General features: G+C 37.3%; 1 protein-coding gene across 4 annotated transcripts in view; it reads right to left on the bottom strand.

Moving 5' to 3' along the window:
* The window catches only part of CDK14 (cyclin dependent kinase 14), a 673,115-nt gene that overhangs the window by 643,811 nt on the left and 14,701 nt on the right, over positions 1–14,603 (bottom strand). For all 4 annotated transcript variants that reach the window (XM_031939988.1, XM_031939989.1, XM_031939987.1 and 1 more), the window contains exon 2: positions 7,891–8,042. Coding sequence is in view for 1 of the 4 variants with exons in the window: in XM_031939990.1 (XP_031795850.1) it covers positions 7,891–7,894 (4 nt within the window). In the remaining 3 variants the exon portion in view is untranslated. The remainder of the gene's footprint in view (positions 1–7,890; positions 8,043–14,603) is intronic.

Raw genomic sequence — 14,603 nt, 5'->3', positions numbered from 1 at the left:
AATGTAGTCTCAAGCCACATTAGCTTTTCTGCTTGCCATTTCAGACTACTGACTTGTTTTGAGCTTGCAGACCATTAAGACCCTAACAGTCTTTTTTCATATAAATTGTTGCCTAGTTATGTCTCCACATGTTGTACTTCTACAGCTGATCTTAGTAAGAAAAGTGTAGAACTTTACATTTATTCCTATTTTAATAATAAGAATAGTTGCTAAATTGAGAGGGACTAAGGCACTCACCTTTTCCTTCTCTACTAAGGAATTACTATTATCAGGCTCTGGTCTCTAATGAGAAGAGTCAAGTTCTTTTGTCTCATCTCTAGCTTTTTGAACTCACCCTCAGACTTCCAAAGAGAATTACTTAAAATTTATATTTCACTCATCTCTAGGAATATCCCAAATTATTGTAATAATAAAGGAAAGAGGTGATGAGAAGCTGTAATAGGATAGTTGCTGTATTAGTGAAGAGATGTTCCACAGGAAGAAATTATAAGATTTAGCAAAAATGTAAGATTAAATGAGAAAGAAGAATCGAGTATGATATCACAGTTTTAATCTGGATAATTATAGTAGTAGTATCATGAGTAACAGGAAAAATTGGAAGGTGAGAAGGTTTTGGGAGGATAAGACAGTGAGTTGTATTTTTGTAATAATGTTGAGTTTGAGATGCCTATAAGACATCTATTTCAACATGTTCAAAATGCAATTTGTGATATGGCTAGAGTTATCAGGAGATAGACTAGGGCTGAATATTAGATCTGAGAATCATCTGCAGGGGGACAATAATTGAACCCATAGAAACTGATGAGATTAACAAGTGAGAAAGTATATACTACAGTGAGAAAAGAGAAGAATGTCTAGCCTTGGGGGATGCTCACAATTAATACACCTGTGGATGAAGATTCAGCAAAAGAGATTGATGAGGAGGAACAATTAGTTAAGTAGGAGGAGAACCAAAAGAGAGCAGAATAACAAATCCCCAGAAAAGTAAGCCCATCCAGATCAATAGCATCATTTCATAAAGTCAAAGTTTCATAAAGGTCAAGGAAGATAAGGATTGAGAAGAAGCCACCAGACTGGGTGATAAAGAGATCATTAGTACTATGGAAGAGAGCAGTTTCAGTCAAGGGATGAAGTCAGAAGATAAATGAAGAAGGTTTAGAGGAAAGGAAATAGAGGCACAAATGGTCAAAATTTCAAAAGGAAAAAAATACAGGGAGATAAATTCACACGATGTTAGAGTTAGAAAGGACTTTCAAGATAGTATGAAAGATTTAATAATAATGTGAGGCAGTAGGACAGGGTGGATAGAGAGAAGGCTTCAGAATTAAGAAGACCAGCTGTATGAGCCTGAATAAGTATCTTAGAGTTGCTATAGACTCTTAAGTGTCAGAGAAAATGATGATTTTCATTAGAGGAAAAACTTTCTCACCAGGAACTTTTTACATCATAAATTCTATATTTGGCACCCTTAGCTCTTCCCCTCTTCTCATCATCCAAATCATAATCATAACCATTAGTAGTATTAGTAATAAGAATAATAATAGGAACAGTTACATTTCTTGGGCTAAAATCCATATATCTCAAATAGGGTGGCTCTAGTCCTAATTCTACCAACGCCCATGGTCACACAGCTAATAAGTGTCCAAAAGTCAAAGGGAGGGGATTCAAATCTAGTACTTGGTGATGGTAGAGGCTAGTAGTCTGTTCCTTTGCTATTCTATCCCTCTTAGTCTTAGCTAATTACATGATAAATAGCACATCTCACAGGAGGGTTAGAACATCCTTAACCAGGCGATCCTGCCCCAAGCAGTTATTGGCCAATTCCCAGGACCATAAACAGAGAGTTCTCTTTCCGCTCATCACAAAGCTGGCTGATGGGACAGAAGCCAATGGCTGGCAGCCCTTTCCCCCATTTTTCTGAGAGTCATTAGTGAAAATGCTGCCAGAAGAACTCATGCATCCCAGGGGGGAAGCTAGGAAAAGGACTATTCTTCCCTATCCCAAACCCTAAGATGTTTATTTTGTAGGTAATAATAAATAAAAGACCTTTTCTAGGAAATTTATTTCTCAAATTAAACCTTTACTGCTGTTGGCAGCTGGGGAAAGTGGAACATTCTCTGGCAAGACTCTTTTCTTCAATATTTAAGGTTATTTTGCCAGTTTCATTGACTACAACAAGCCAATTCAGAGTCTCACAGCCACTCTGAGGAATAGAATACAGACTTGTGATTTTATTGGTGTAGGGAACTCATGGACATTATTTTGTTGTTTAGTTGTATTCATTTGTGTCCAAATCTTTGTGACCCCATTTGAGGTTTTCTTGGCAAAGACATTGGATTGATTTGCCATTTTCTCCTCCAACTCACTTTTCAGTTTAGGAAACTGAGACAAACAGGATTAAGTGACTTGCTGGTAAATGTCTGAGTCTATATTTAAACTCAGGAAGGCAAGTAATCCTGACTTCAGGTCAGGTACTTTATCTACTGCACCACCCAGCTGTGCTTGGACATTGTTTATCCTATTTAATTAGAAAGAAATTCCTCAGCGCTTTTCATTTTTTTTTTCCAATCTAAGAAATTTATATCCTGATAAGGATATAAATGGCAATTGGAACTTTCCAAACACCAGCTCAAGGTGAAGCATTTATTTTCTCTCATGAACATACTTGAGTAAATACTTTGCCTCCTTAGGAGTTATTACTGGTAAAACAGACATAAATTTTCCCACTAAGTAAACTGTCAGGAAATGCTTTCAATAAAAAAAGAAACACAAAATCTGGTTCTCCTAAATAAGAAGCCTCATTAATTGAGGAGAACAGGGAGATCATAAATCCAGTCACCTTACTTTACACATGAAGAAACTGAGGCACAGAAAGAAGGAATGGCTGGAGCCTGAGCCCCAAGTGTCTTAGTTACAAGGCCAGAGCTCCTTCCTTTGCTTCTTTAAGTAGCATTAATTTTTGTTAGTACATTTATAATATTTCCTTCAGTAAAATTTGATTACTTCTAAGGCTCTTTAGTACTAGCAGCAGGACTGCATAGGACCTGACAGTGAATTCTCCCCCTACTCCAAATGTGCTCCATTGATTTAAGCCTTGCATCATTGCATTGTATTAAGCTGCCCTCTGGTGGCTTTTTATTTAGCAAAAACCTTAAAAACTCATGACTTTTACATCTGTGTATTGTATTTTTTTGTTTTCTAACCAAATGATTAAATTTAAAGTTTCTCTCCTATCCCTATCTACTCCCTAACTTCTTTAGTGCATTCTCATTACCATTAAGGTTTGGCTGATACACCTCAATGGTAAAGAATAATTAGCAAATTCATGGAGCAATGATTATATTTCTACTGTAAAATATAATCATTAATTGTCTTAATTTGTCTAGCTATCACAAGAAGTCCCATTGGAGTAAACCACTAACTATTAAGTTTTCCCCAGTGAAATATAGAATTTGCAAAATTCAAGCATATTTGGGCAATATTAATACATTTTCATTTACTGATGATGCCTGATGGTTTTGCTGAAAGAAAAACAACTCATTAAATATAAACAGGACTATGCTATGATATCATCAATGAAATTATTTCCTGCAAAGATGTAAATAACAATCCCTCCCTCCCTTTCCATTTTGTGCACTTCTTGTACAGATTTTCTCATAAATCTTACAATACTTCATCTTGAAAGTCTCGTGCTCCATCTCTTGACAATACATGGTTAGTTCATAGATTATCAATTACTTTTGCCATATGAATATGCAAGCTATTTGGGGGGGTGAGTTATATACAAGTTTTTGATGACATGAAGTTGAAGGGGTAAAGCTGGCTTATTTCATTGGAAAGTACAAATGAACAATGAACAGAGCCCAGAATTGAACAGGAGGTTGTGGGTTGGGCTGGTTTTAGGAAATTGCAAAGCTGTGATCCAATCTTTTTAAGCCCACTGATTCTTTGGGACAGCAAGACAATCACAGACTCTGAAGAATTAAAGTTAAGATTCCCTGGGGGTCATAGAGTCTCATATGGTAGGGATTAATAGATTGCTATTATCACCAATAAAGAAATGCTGGAGAAAAGTATCAATAAGCTTCCACAATAAGAATGCATATTTGCCCTAAATTAAGGTTTTTGCTAATGATTCATTCCTAATATAATCTCACATTTATACAAATTCTTTAAATATTTGCAGTAGAGAAAGGAAGGAAATGGCATTTATAAACTCCTACTACGTGCCAGAAATTGTGCTGAATGCTTTACAAATATGATCTCATTTGATCCTCTCAACAACCATGGGATATAAGCACTATAATGATTGGATTAGGAAACTAAAGTAGACAGAAGTTAAGTGACTTGTCCAGCTAAAGTATCTGAGGCTTCATTGAAACTCAGGTTTTCCTGACTCCAGGTTCTATTCACGGCACCCTATCTTATGAAAGCAACCTCAGTCTTTCCAACCACATGATTTTGTTATGTTATCTCCATTCTGATACTCCTATTTTCTGAGATAATCTATTCTTTGTAAATAACACATTTAGGATTCAAAGTCTTCAAGAGTAAGGGGTTATCCTAGTTCTCTAGATTTATTATGTTTAAGAATTGTTCTTATACCATTTAGCCAAATCAGCCTATTGCTGCTTTCCACACCTTTGTCTACTGGCATAGGCTATATCCTCCATGCTTTTTTGGCTCTACGCTTGAGAATTTTTACCTTCAGTGAAGGTGCATTTCAGGCATGTGCATTATCAAAAGGTTAGTGAAGGAGGACATGGAGAAGGACACGAGTGAGCATCATCAACAAAATGTTGTGCCATGGGAGAGATTAAAAGGTTTCAGCACAAAGGAAACAAAGCTATCCTAAATAAGGAGTTTGCTAGGGGACCATTCCTGCATCATGCACGGTCTCTGAATCTCAGTTCAGCTGGTAGTGCTCTCTCTTCCTCAGATTAGCCAGAATTTATTCTGCTTATGTGCTGGGTCCTCCCCAGGAGATTAGCTTCTTAAGGATTGTGGATCTTTTCTTTCCCTTTTTTGGGGTGTATAGGGGAAGGACACCTTTGGATCCCCAGAATTTAGTAAGGTGCCCTCTACACATCATTGATAATTATTCTTCCTCTTGTTAAGAGAGATGCTGAAGGTAAGTCAGCAAATAAGTCAGTTAGATGTGGCTGAATTCCAAGGAAGCTAGCCGTGGTACTGAACAACATTCTACGCAGCTGGAGAGGGAAGTAGTTATTGGGAGAGACAGCACTCACTAAATCCCCAGCACCAGGGCTTTGGCAATCTCAACAAATTCAAGTCAACAATCGTTTATTAAGCACCTGTTATATGCCAGGTATTAATGCTAGGAACTCATGATATAAAAACTAAAAATGAAGCAGTCCCTGTCTTCAAGAAGCTTACATTTTACTAGAATGGGTAATACATATATGCAGATAAAAAAGCAAAAAAGTAAAAGACAAAATTTAAAGTGAATGTGAGCAGAGGAAGGAGAAAACTAACTTGGAGAACAGGAGGCCCAAATAGAGGATCGAGCTCTTGAGCTGTGCTAGAAAGGAGCTAAGGATATCAAAGTCTGGGTGAAAAGAGAAAGAGCTTTCCACATTTGGGGAAGATGATTCTAAAAGGCTCATTAGCAGGAACAGGAATATCTATGCTAGTTTGACTGGAATATAGACTGTATAGAGTGTGCTATGGTTCATCAGTCCAGAAAATTAGATGGGTTGGAGCTAGATTTGTGTTCCAATTGACCAGAAGACCAGACATCTCTTGCTCTGATGTACTGCCCTACAGAGATGAGTTATCTGGTAGAACTATTAGCAGTTCTAATAGCAGAGTAAGGCCAAAGCTGTAACTTAGCAACAAATCACAACCCCCAAGGGAACCTTGTCAGCAAGTCAGGAATCCCTTAGGAATTTTTATTCTTAAAGTAGAAGCAAATTCTTGATTCTCCAAAAACTACAAGCTAAAAAAGGGTCCAGCCATGTAGAAGTCTCATCATATCTGAAAGCAGATTGAGCATTGGACATATTCAATACTGAACATATTTTGAGTTGGAAAGATATAAGTTCAAACCTGCCCCAAGCACTTAGACCACTTGTGTGGTCTTGAGTGAGTCAACCTTTCTTAGCCTCAGCTTCCACATCTGAAATTGGCTATGTGCTATGCTCATTTGAGAAAGTTTAAATCCCTTAACAAGCATTTCACTAATAATCTTTTTTAATCTTTATCTTTTTTATTATAGCTTTTTATTTACAAGATATATGCATGGGTAGTTTTTTTGGCATTGACAATTGCAAAACCTTTTGTTCCATTTTTTCCCCTCTTTCCCCCCCACTCCCTCCCCCAGATGGCAGGTTGACCAATACATGTTAAATATGTTAAATACCATATATGTATGCATGTCCGTACAGTTATTTTGCTGCACAAGAAGAACTGGACTTTGAAATATTCACTAATAATCTTTATGAGCACTTGATAAGTAGCAAAGAATCATAGAATTAGACATGGAAATCTAGCACAATTCTCTCATTTTAAAGATGAGGAAACTGAAGCAATGAGGTTAATGATTTATTCAGGTTCACATGGCTGGTTAGTACCTGAAGTCAAGTTTGACCTCAGTCCTCCTGACTCCAGGACCAAGGCTCTAACCCCTGCTGCAATTCCTTCATTTTATAGATGAGGAAATTGAGCAATGCAAAATTTAAGTGACTTAATTAAGGTCACACTAAGTGGCAGAACCAGGATTTAACTCCAAGACCTTTGCTTACAAATTTCAGGGCTCTCTCCATTGTATCATGCTGCCACCCATGTATGCTTTGATATCCATTATATGGCTACCTTGCTTTTCTATTTGTATCCCCAGTTCAGTACTTTAAACATAATGAGCTGCTTTATTCATTCATTCATTGTGCTGATCAAATGAAATATTTGTAAAACACTTAGGACAGTGCCTGGCACTGGAAGTGTCACTTAATAGTAGGTATCTAAAAATTCTTCTCTTTCTCCCTTTTCATCCATTCATCCATACAAACATACATATATTCATTAGTCCAGTTCTGATGAAGAAAATTAAGGCACAAATGGGTTTTAAACAATTAGTTGAAGATCCTATGACCATTTTCACAAAATCTAACTGAAATTGATAAACACCTGCAATCCAATATGACTGAGTACTTTATGCAAGAAATTTTGACTTCTAATTGCTATGGGGTTTTTTTGAGTGGGAAATAACAGCCCTCAGCCAAAAGAAATTGAGCACTGGGATTTTCATGTGATAAGAAGTCAATAAATATTTGCTCTGTTGATCGATTGATATGGAATAATTTTTTAAAACTATTACTCACTTCAAAGCCCATGGCAATTTTTAAATGAACAATTGAATTCATATTAAGAGGTGAGGGTAATGTTTACTTAAAATTTATACCAGTTCCTTAACCTGAATGCTACTTTGCCTTTCTCCTCCATAGTAGTCCATGCCCTTATAATGTCCCTTTTTCACTCCTGCCTTCTTCCAAGTATAGTTCTTATTCCTCCACCCATCTCATTTGCCTTTATATATCTACTCCCCAATGCACCCTCAGCCAGATTATTGCTGTTGGGATGTCAGAGACAGAAGGTCCTTTACAGGTTGCTCATGGAGAAGTAATATGCAAGAGTGGAAAGAACAATGGATTAAGAGACAGATGATCTGGATTAAATCTTAGTTCTGCCATTCTATGACCTTAGGCAAATTATGTAGCGTCACTGGGCTCCGGTTTCCTCAACTGCAAATCAGGAGGAAAACGATAGACAAATTTCTATCTTTGGAGCTTGAGTTTTCTGATTATATTAACTTTTCAATTCATTCATTTTACAAATGAAGAAACTTAGAACTAAAAATTCAAAATGTCTTACCCATGGTTGTAGAAGAACTGGGAAGAATATGGAAACTTCTTGGTTGATATTTCAATGACTTTTACATTATACACCACTTCTTCTTTCTTTTGAGGTCGGGTCATATATTTTCCATTTTCCAAATTGTTATTATTTGGGGTTGGAGGGAGATTCTGTAAAGAAATACAATTGTGTTTAAGGGATGAGGCCAGACCTATGATTTCCTCCTGAATGAGGAAATTGTCTCTATCAATAGAAATCAGCACCTTCACTGTAATTTAGAATCTTAGAGAGTTGCTTATAACTCTGAAAAGTTAAATTAGTCCAGAGTTACATGGTTAGTCTATGTCAGAGGCAATGCTTGAACCAAAGTTCTCCTGGCTCTGAGGCCAATTTTCTGTCCATTATGCATGCCAAGGTGTCCTTCTAATCAGGGACATAAATATGTGTGCATAAGAGCTTATTCCCAGGGGATGGAATTCCCGCAAATGCTTAAGTATTAATAGATAATAAGACTTATTGTATTTATCACCTTAAGGGGCATTTGCAGTGCAAAAAAACCAAAACACAGTGGTTTTCCTCAAAGGAACAAAGCTTTAAAAATTTCAGACACAGAAGTTAAGCTGATGAAAAAGACCTTTGGGGCAGCCCTCAAATTATATAACACAAGCATAAGCTTTCTGGAAATGTAAATACAAAAACAGACTAGAGCTTATGCTGAAGGAGTTAATATTCTATCAGAGGATCTACCACATAAACACTAGAAAGGAAAAAAAAAGCATAGCAGTGGATTTCACATATGAGAAATAACAAAGGCACAAAGGCAGGATATGAAATGTCAACTCTAGGGGACACTCAGTTTGGCTGTCTGTGGGTATGCAGGAGCCAGCTCCTACCAGCTTTCTAGATCCTATTGTTAAATTTTTAGTGAGAACATTTCAATCTTGGAAATAAACAAGCGCTACAAACCATGGCTATTGTTTTGTTGATTTCTACATTTTAAAAAGTGATGGAGAAGTTGCTAATAAGGCAGGTTAAACTTAAAAGTATGTCTTGGGTACATATTTTCCTTCCAGGGAGTCAGTTGTGAAACATTTACCTGATTGTAAAATAGTATACATAATAGATTTAAATGTTTAATAAGGAAGGAAAGGAAGACTGGAGTCAGATTGGGAAGAACCTCTATCATCAAGCTGAGATATTTGCATTTTATTCTGTAATAATGAGTGGCATTAATTCATACAGCTTTTTACTTATTGTCTCATTTGACCTTCACAACAACCCTGTGGGGGAAGTAGTAGAGATGTTATTATTCCCATTTTACAGAAGCAGATACAGAACCCCAGAGAGGCTTCAATGAATGCCCATCATCCCATTATCAGTGAATGTTTCAGTGTTCATATGTTATTGGTGGCCGTGACACAAAGAGGGAAGGTTAGAAAACGGGAGGATTTGCAATAAAGAATAAGAAGTTCTGCTTTGCATGAGTTAGGTGTGAGAGGTTTACAGGATATATCCAGTTTAACAAGGACCCTGTGTGACTAGAGTGCATGGAGGGATCTGTCAATCCTTTGCATAGAAATGATAAGTGAACTCACATAAATTAATGAGATCACCAAGAGTATGAGGAGAGAGAGAAAGTGTCTTAGGAAAGAGCTTTGGAGGATACCTATAGTGGTTGTGCCCGGAATGAAGCACTGGAAGAGACTGAGAAGAAATCATCAGATAGGTAGGAGGAGAACTCAGAGAGAGCAAAATCCTCAAGCTCACCTGTTCCAAAAGAAAGTCGTCGGCTTTCTGTTAAATCCCACCCCTCTTCTGACTGGCCTTATTTCTCTCCCAGGTGTACCATTTTTCCCAACCCAAGAACAATAGCTCTCATGTCTGACCCCTTCTTGTCATTCTCATGGCCACCTCCTCATTCAAGTCCTAATTATTTCCAACTTGGCTCTTGTCATGTGCTTCTAATTGTCTCCTTGAGTTTACCTGTTCCCCAATTCAATCATTTTCCAAATGATTCCAAAATTATTTCCCAAAGGCTTAAATCTGACTTTGTCACTTTAAAGTTCCCTCTTCATGTCACGGGCAACACTTCCATGAAACCCAGGACCACAACCTTCCAGGTGATTATTCCAAGCCTTCATTCTCACCCGACACACCCAATAATTCTTGGCCAGAGCTTATCATTTCTGCCTTCATGTCATCTCTCCCATATATCTGATCTCCACAACGCATCCAGCACTCTAGTATCTAGGATATCTCTGCCTATTTGACTTGTTAGGATAGTGCTCTCATTGCTTTCTCTACTCAAGTCTTTGTCTACTTGAATCCATCTTCCACTTAGGGGCCAATGTAATTTTTCTAAGAAAAGGATCTGCCCATGTGTCTGCCCTCTAAAATGAGCATCTGCAGCTCCATATGGCCACTAGGACCATCTTGAAAATAGTTATTTTAAAGCCCTTTACAACCTAGTCCTTTTCTGCCTTTCTAGTCTTCTTACACCTTACTCTAATAACTCAATAATACAGATACAATTGCCCATTTTGCAGTTATTCCTCCATCTCAAACTCTCATGCCTTTAAACTGGCTCTTACTTATGCCTGGAATGCTCTGTCCCTTCATTGATGTCTATTAGTTTCCCCCGCTTCCTTCAAAGACTTAGTTCAACTCCCACCATATTTAGACCACCTTATCTAGCCTTCAACCTCTTCCCCAGCTAATGCCTTCTCCCCTCAGATTGTTTTCCATGTATTCTCTATATATCTAGTTATTTACATGTTGAACACTCCATTAGAATGTAAGTTCCTTAGGGGGAAGTTCTGGCTTTGTCTTTTTTTTGTCATTGTATTTAGGAGAGTATCTGGCTTATAGAATGCTTTTAATGAATGCTTATTAACTGATTCTCACAGGATTACAGATTTAAAGATGGAAGGGGTCTTAGAAACTGAGTAAAGTCTTTCTTCAATAGAAAAGTGGTGAAAGAATTCAAAAGAAGAATTACAAATCATAAATAACCATGTGAAATAAGGCTCCAAACCATTAATACTAAGAGAAATGCAAATCCAAACAACTAAAACTTTTCACTTTACAACAAGAAAATTGGCAAAAATCTCAGAAAAGTGTCAGAGGTTGTGGAAAGGTAGGAATTATTGATAGAGCTATCGATCACTACAACTATAAACAACAGTTTATAATTATTCAAATAAATTGAGTAAAATGTCTATACCCTTTGGCTCAAGACTTCCTGATTAGATATATGTCTCAAAGAGGTCATTAATTAGAGGAAAGATCATATGTTTATATATGTTTAGATAAATATATATATATGTATCAAGATATTTATAGTAGCAGTGTTTTGGGGGTTGCAAAAAACTGGAAATAAAATAGATGCCCAGTGATTATGAAATGGCTCATCAAATTATGCTGTATAAATTCAATGAATTTCTGTGCTATAAGAAATGCACATTGATGATTTAGAGAAGCAATATTGCTTGGTAGTTAATGGAAAAACTACCTTGCTATCAGGAAGACCAGGGGTGTCCAAATCCTTCCTCTGACATAACCAGACCAATCACTGAATCTTTCAATGCCCCAAGCAATTCTCTAAGGTTAGAAACTGCTAATGTGCAATACTGGAAGGAGTTTCCACACTAGGGAGTTCTCAACTCCAGTGAAATTAGAGATCTAAACAAACTAACAAACAAAAAAAGATCAATAAACTCAGTGATAGGCACTGACACACTCTTGTTCAGTCATTTCCAACTCTTTGTGACCCCATTTGGGGTTTTCTTAGCAGAAATAATGAAGTGATTTGCTATCCCATTCTCCATTTTACAGATGAGGTAATTGAGGCAGCAAACAGGGTTAAGTGAGGCCAGATTTGAACTCAGATCTTCCTGACTCCAGACATAGCATTCTATTCACTGCATCACCTGGTTGCTCCTTCACTGACACTAGAAAGACTCAGATAAGGAAACTTCACTTAGAAACACAACTGGGCACCTTCTCTGCAATTTATATATAACTTTAGAATTTCTTGGAACACAAAGAAGAGGGATTTTAAATAGGTTTTTTTTTTCAGTTATCAAGGATTCTTTTTTTCTTTGGAAGGAGGGAGAGAGGAAACAAAGGAGGAAGGGAAGGAAGGAAGGGAAACAAGGAAGGAAGTAAGGAAAAAAGGAAGGAAAGAGGGAGGAAAGGAAGGGAGGGAGGGAGGAGGGACACAGAGATTATTAAGTGACAGAAGTTACATCATTTTATGTTTCAAAGACAGCCCTTGAACCCAGCTTTTCCTGGCTCAAAGATAGTTATTACTCCCACTCTTTATCTCCAATGTTTTCAGGCACAAAGAAAATTCATTTGCAGACCCACTGTACAGTTGGTAAATGTATCATTTGTTTAAAAAAAAGTAAGGTTCTTTGCATAGTATGTCATGGGGATGGGGGCAGGGGATGTAGTCGCCTGCAGGTACAGACATTATAGAAAGCAATACCTATGACCTTCTTAGGTGAAGGACAAGTCCATTAGGTTTCATTTAGCTTTAAGACTGACAAAAATGAAATTATAACCTCAGAAAAATCACCCCACCACAGGAGACTTTAATATGAAAGTGTAATGGCTCCAAGGAAAAATGAGGGAAGTGAGATTGCCTGGAGTAGAGCTTTTTTCATCCTTTTCAGGGGTGATTGATGTTCTCCGGCTGCTGATGAGGGGATGCTTGGAGCAGCACCTGGCACCTCTCGCCTCCCCAGCCTAAGTCACACACTGGTTCAACACAGGATGCAAATGGTCACAAATGTAAAGAGAAAGGAAGGAGTTCACATGAGGAAATTACTCATATTCTTTCTCTGGTAGATGTCTGAATCTGCCAGGAGTCTTTAAAGAGCTTGGGCCAAAATACTTTTTGACTTTTACCATCCTAATTTATGCAGGAAATCCTGACTTTGGCATCCTATGAGTAATCTCTTTTTGTGGATATTAATTGCTCAGTTATATGGCAGAATTCAACAACACAGAACCTGGCATATGGTTAAATGCTTAATAAAATGACAGTTGCCTGATTTAAGGTATGAAGAAGAGGGGAATTAGAAATGAAATAATTTTTAAGTATTAAGAGACTACTGTTTCAGACACTGCTAACTATCAGATATACAAAACCAAAAACAACTTGCAAGAAATTGACCCATTTTACTAGAAGTAAACAACATGTATACATATAAATAAGCCCAAAATATCTCAAATAAATATAAAGTTGTCTATGAGGATATTCCAGGTAGAAGAAACAACCTTTGAGAAGCCCAGAAATGGGAAGTTGCAAGTTTGCATGAGGAAGAGCAAGTCAGGAAGGTTGGATTACAGAATATTTAATGCAAGGAATAATGTATAATAAGCCACCAGTTTATGAAGGGAATTAACTGTCAAAAATTGGAATTTTAGCTATTATATCCTAGAGGTAAGAGGGAGCCACAATAGGTTTCTGAGCACAAGAGTAATATGGTTATACTTGTACCTTAGAAATATCACATCGTAATCAAAGAATATGAATAAACAACTCTCTAAAGAATTGCAACCTATTAACAAACATTTGAAAGAATTCTGCAGGGGCAGCTAGGGGGCGGAGTGGTTAGAGCACTAACCCTGAAATCAGGAGGACCTGAGTTCAAATCCGAACTCAGACACTTAACACTTAACACACTTCGTGGCTGTGTGACCATGGGCAAGCCGTGTAACCCCAATTGCCCAAGCAAAAAGAAAAAAAAAAAGAATGTTGCAAATCACTAATAAGAAAAAGACAAACCAAAACTACTTTGAGATTTTCCCCTATCTCATACCCACCAAACTTGCAAAGATGACAAAAGATGGAGATTGTCAATGTTGGAAGGCTTGTGGAAAAACTGCCATACTCATGCATTGTTGGTTGAGCTGAGAATTAGTACAAATATTCTAGTTTGGAATTATTAAAATAAAATGTTAAATTGTGCAATCCTTTGAATCAGTAATTTTTCTGCATACACTTCAGTTTGTTGTCAAAAAAGTCAATGTGGATAAAAGGTGTTTAGATTCAGCCACTCAAAAACTTTCTTGAATTCTAGGGTCATGCTTCAAACTGGTGAAGAGGCTCCACAGAAAGTTGGGTCATATGGTAAGCATTTTGGATGAGGACTGTGCCATGATCTAAAAGCAATTCAGCTACACAAAAAAGGTGACATCAAATAAAGCACAGCCCCCTCCCTTTTTCCTGCTGAGATCCTTTACAAGGGCAGTAGAACAAGATATCTATGATGCTGAAATCAGAATACAGGAATCACGGGGCAGTAGATGATGGAAGGATGCTACAAACATGTTTAATAAAAAAAAACAAACTAGTCCAGGCCTGGAAGCAATACTCTTTTCAGAGACTGGGGCTACAGGACTCATAGGAAGCCTGGTATTGGTGAATGAGGACAGAAGCAGAAAGAATTGGCTTTATGACTGGTGCTTAAAAGGTTCCCAATACACTGATCCTGTGAAAGGAATTAGCTGCCTCTGAGGGCATTTTGCAGTGAAGTTAGTCTTAGGTCTGGCTGGGATCTCTTTTCACTCTGTATTAACCAAAATATTAATAGCATCCTTTTTTTAAGATAGCAAAGAGCAAGAAACAAAGTAGAAATCCAATATTTGGGAAATGGCCCAATTGTGGCTCATGAATGAAATCAGCTATGAGAAAAAACCATTAAGATGAATGCAGAAAAGTA

The sequence above is a fragment of the Sarcophilus harrisii genome, chromosome 5 (genome assembly GCF_902635505.1).
Source record: "Sarcophilus harrisii chromosome 5, mSarHar1.11, whole genome shotgun sequence".
Lineage (NCBI taxonomy): Eukaryota > Metazoa > Chordata > Mammalia > Dasyuromorphia > Dasyuridae > Sarcophilus > Sarcophilus harrisii.
This window is presented reverse-complemented; position numbering and strand designations above follow the sequence as displayed.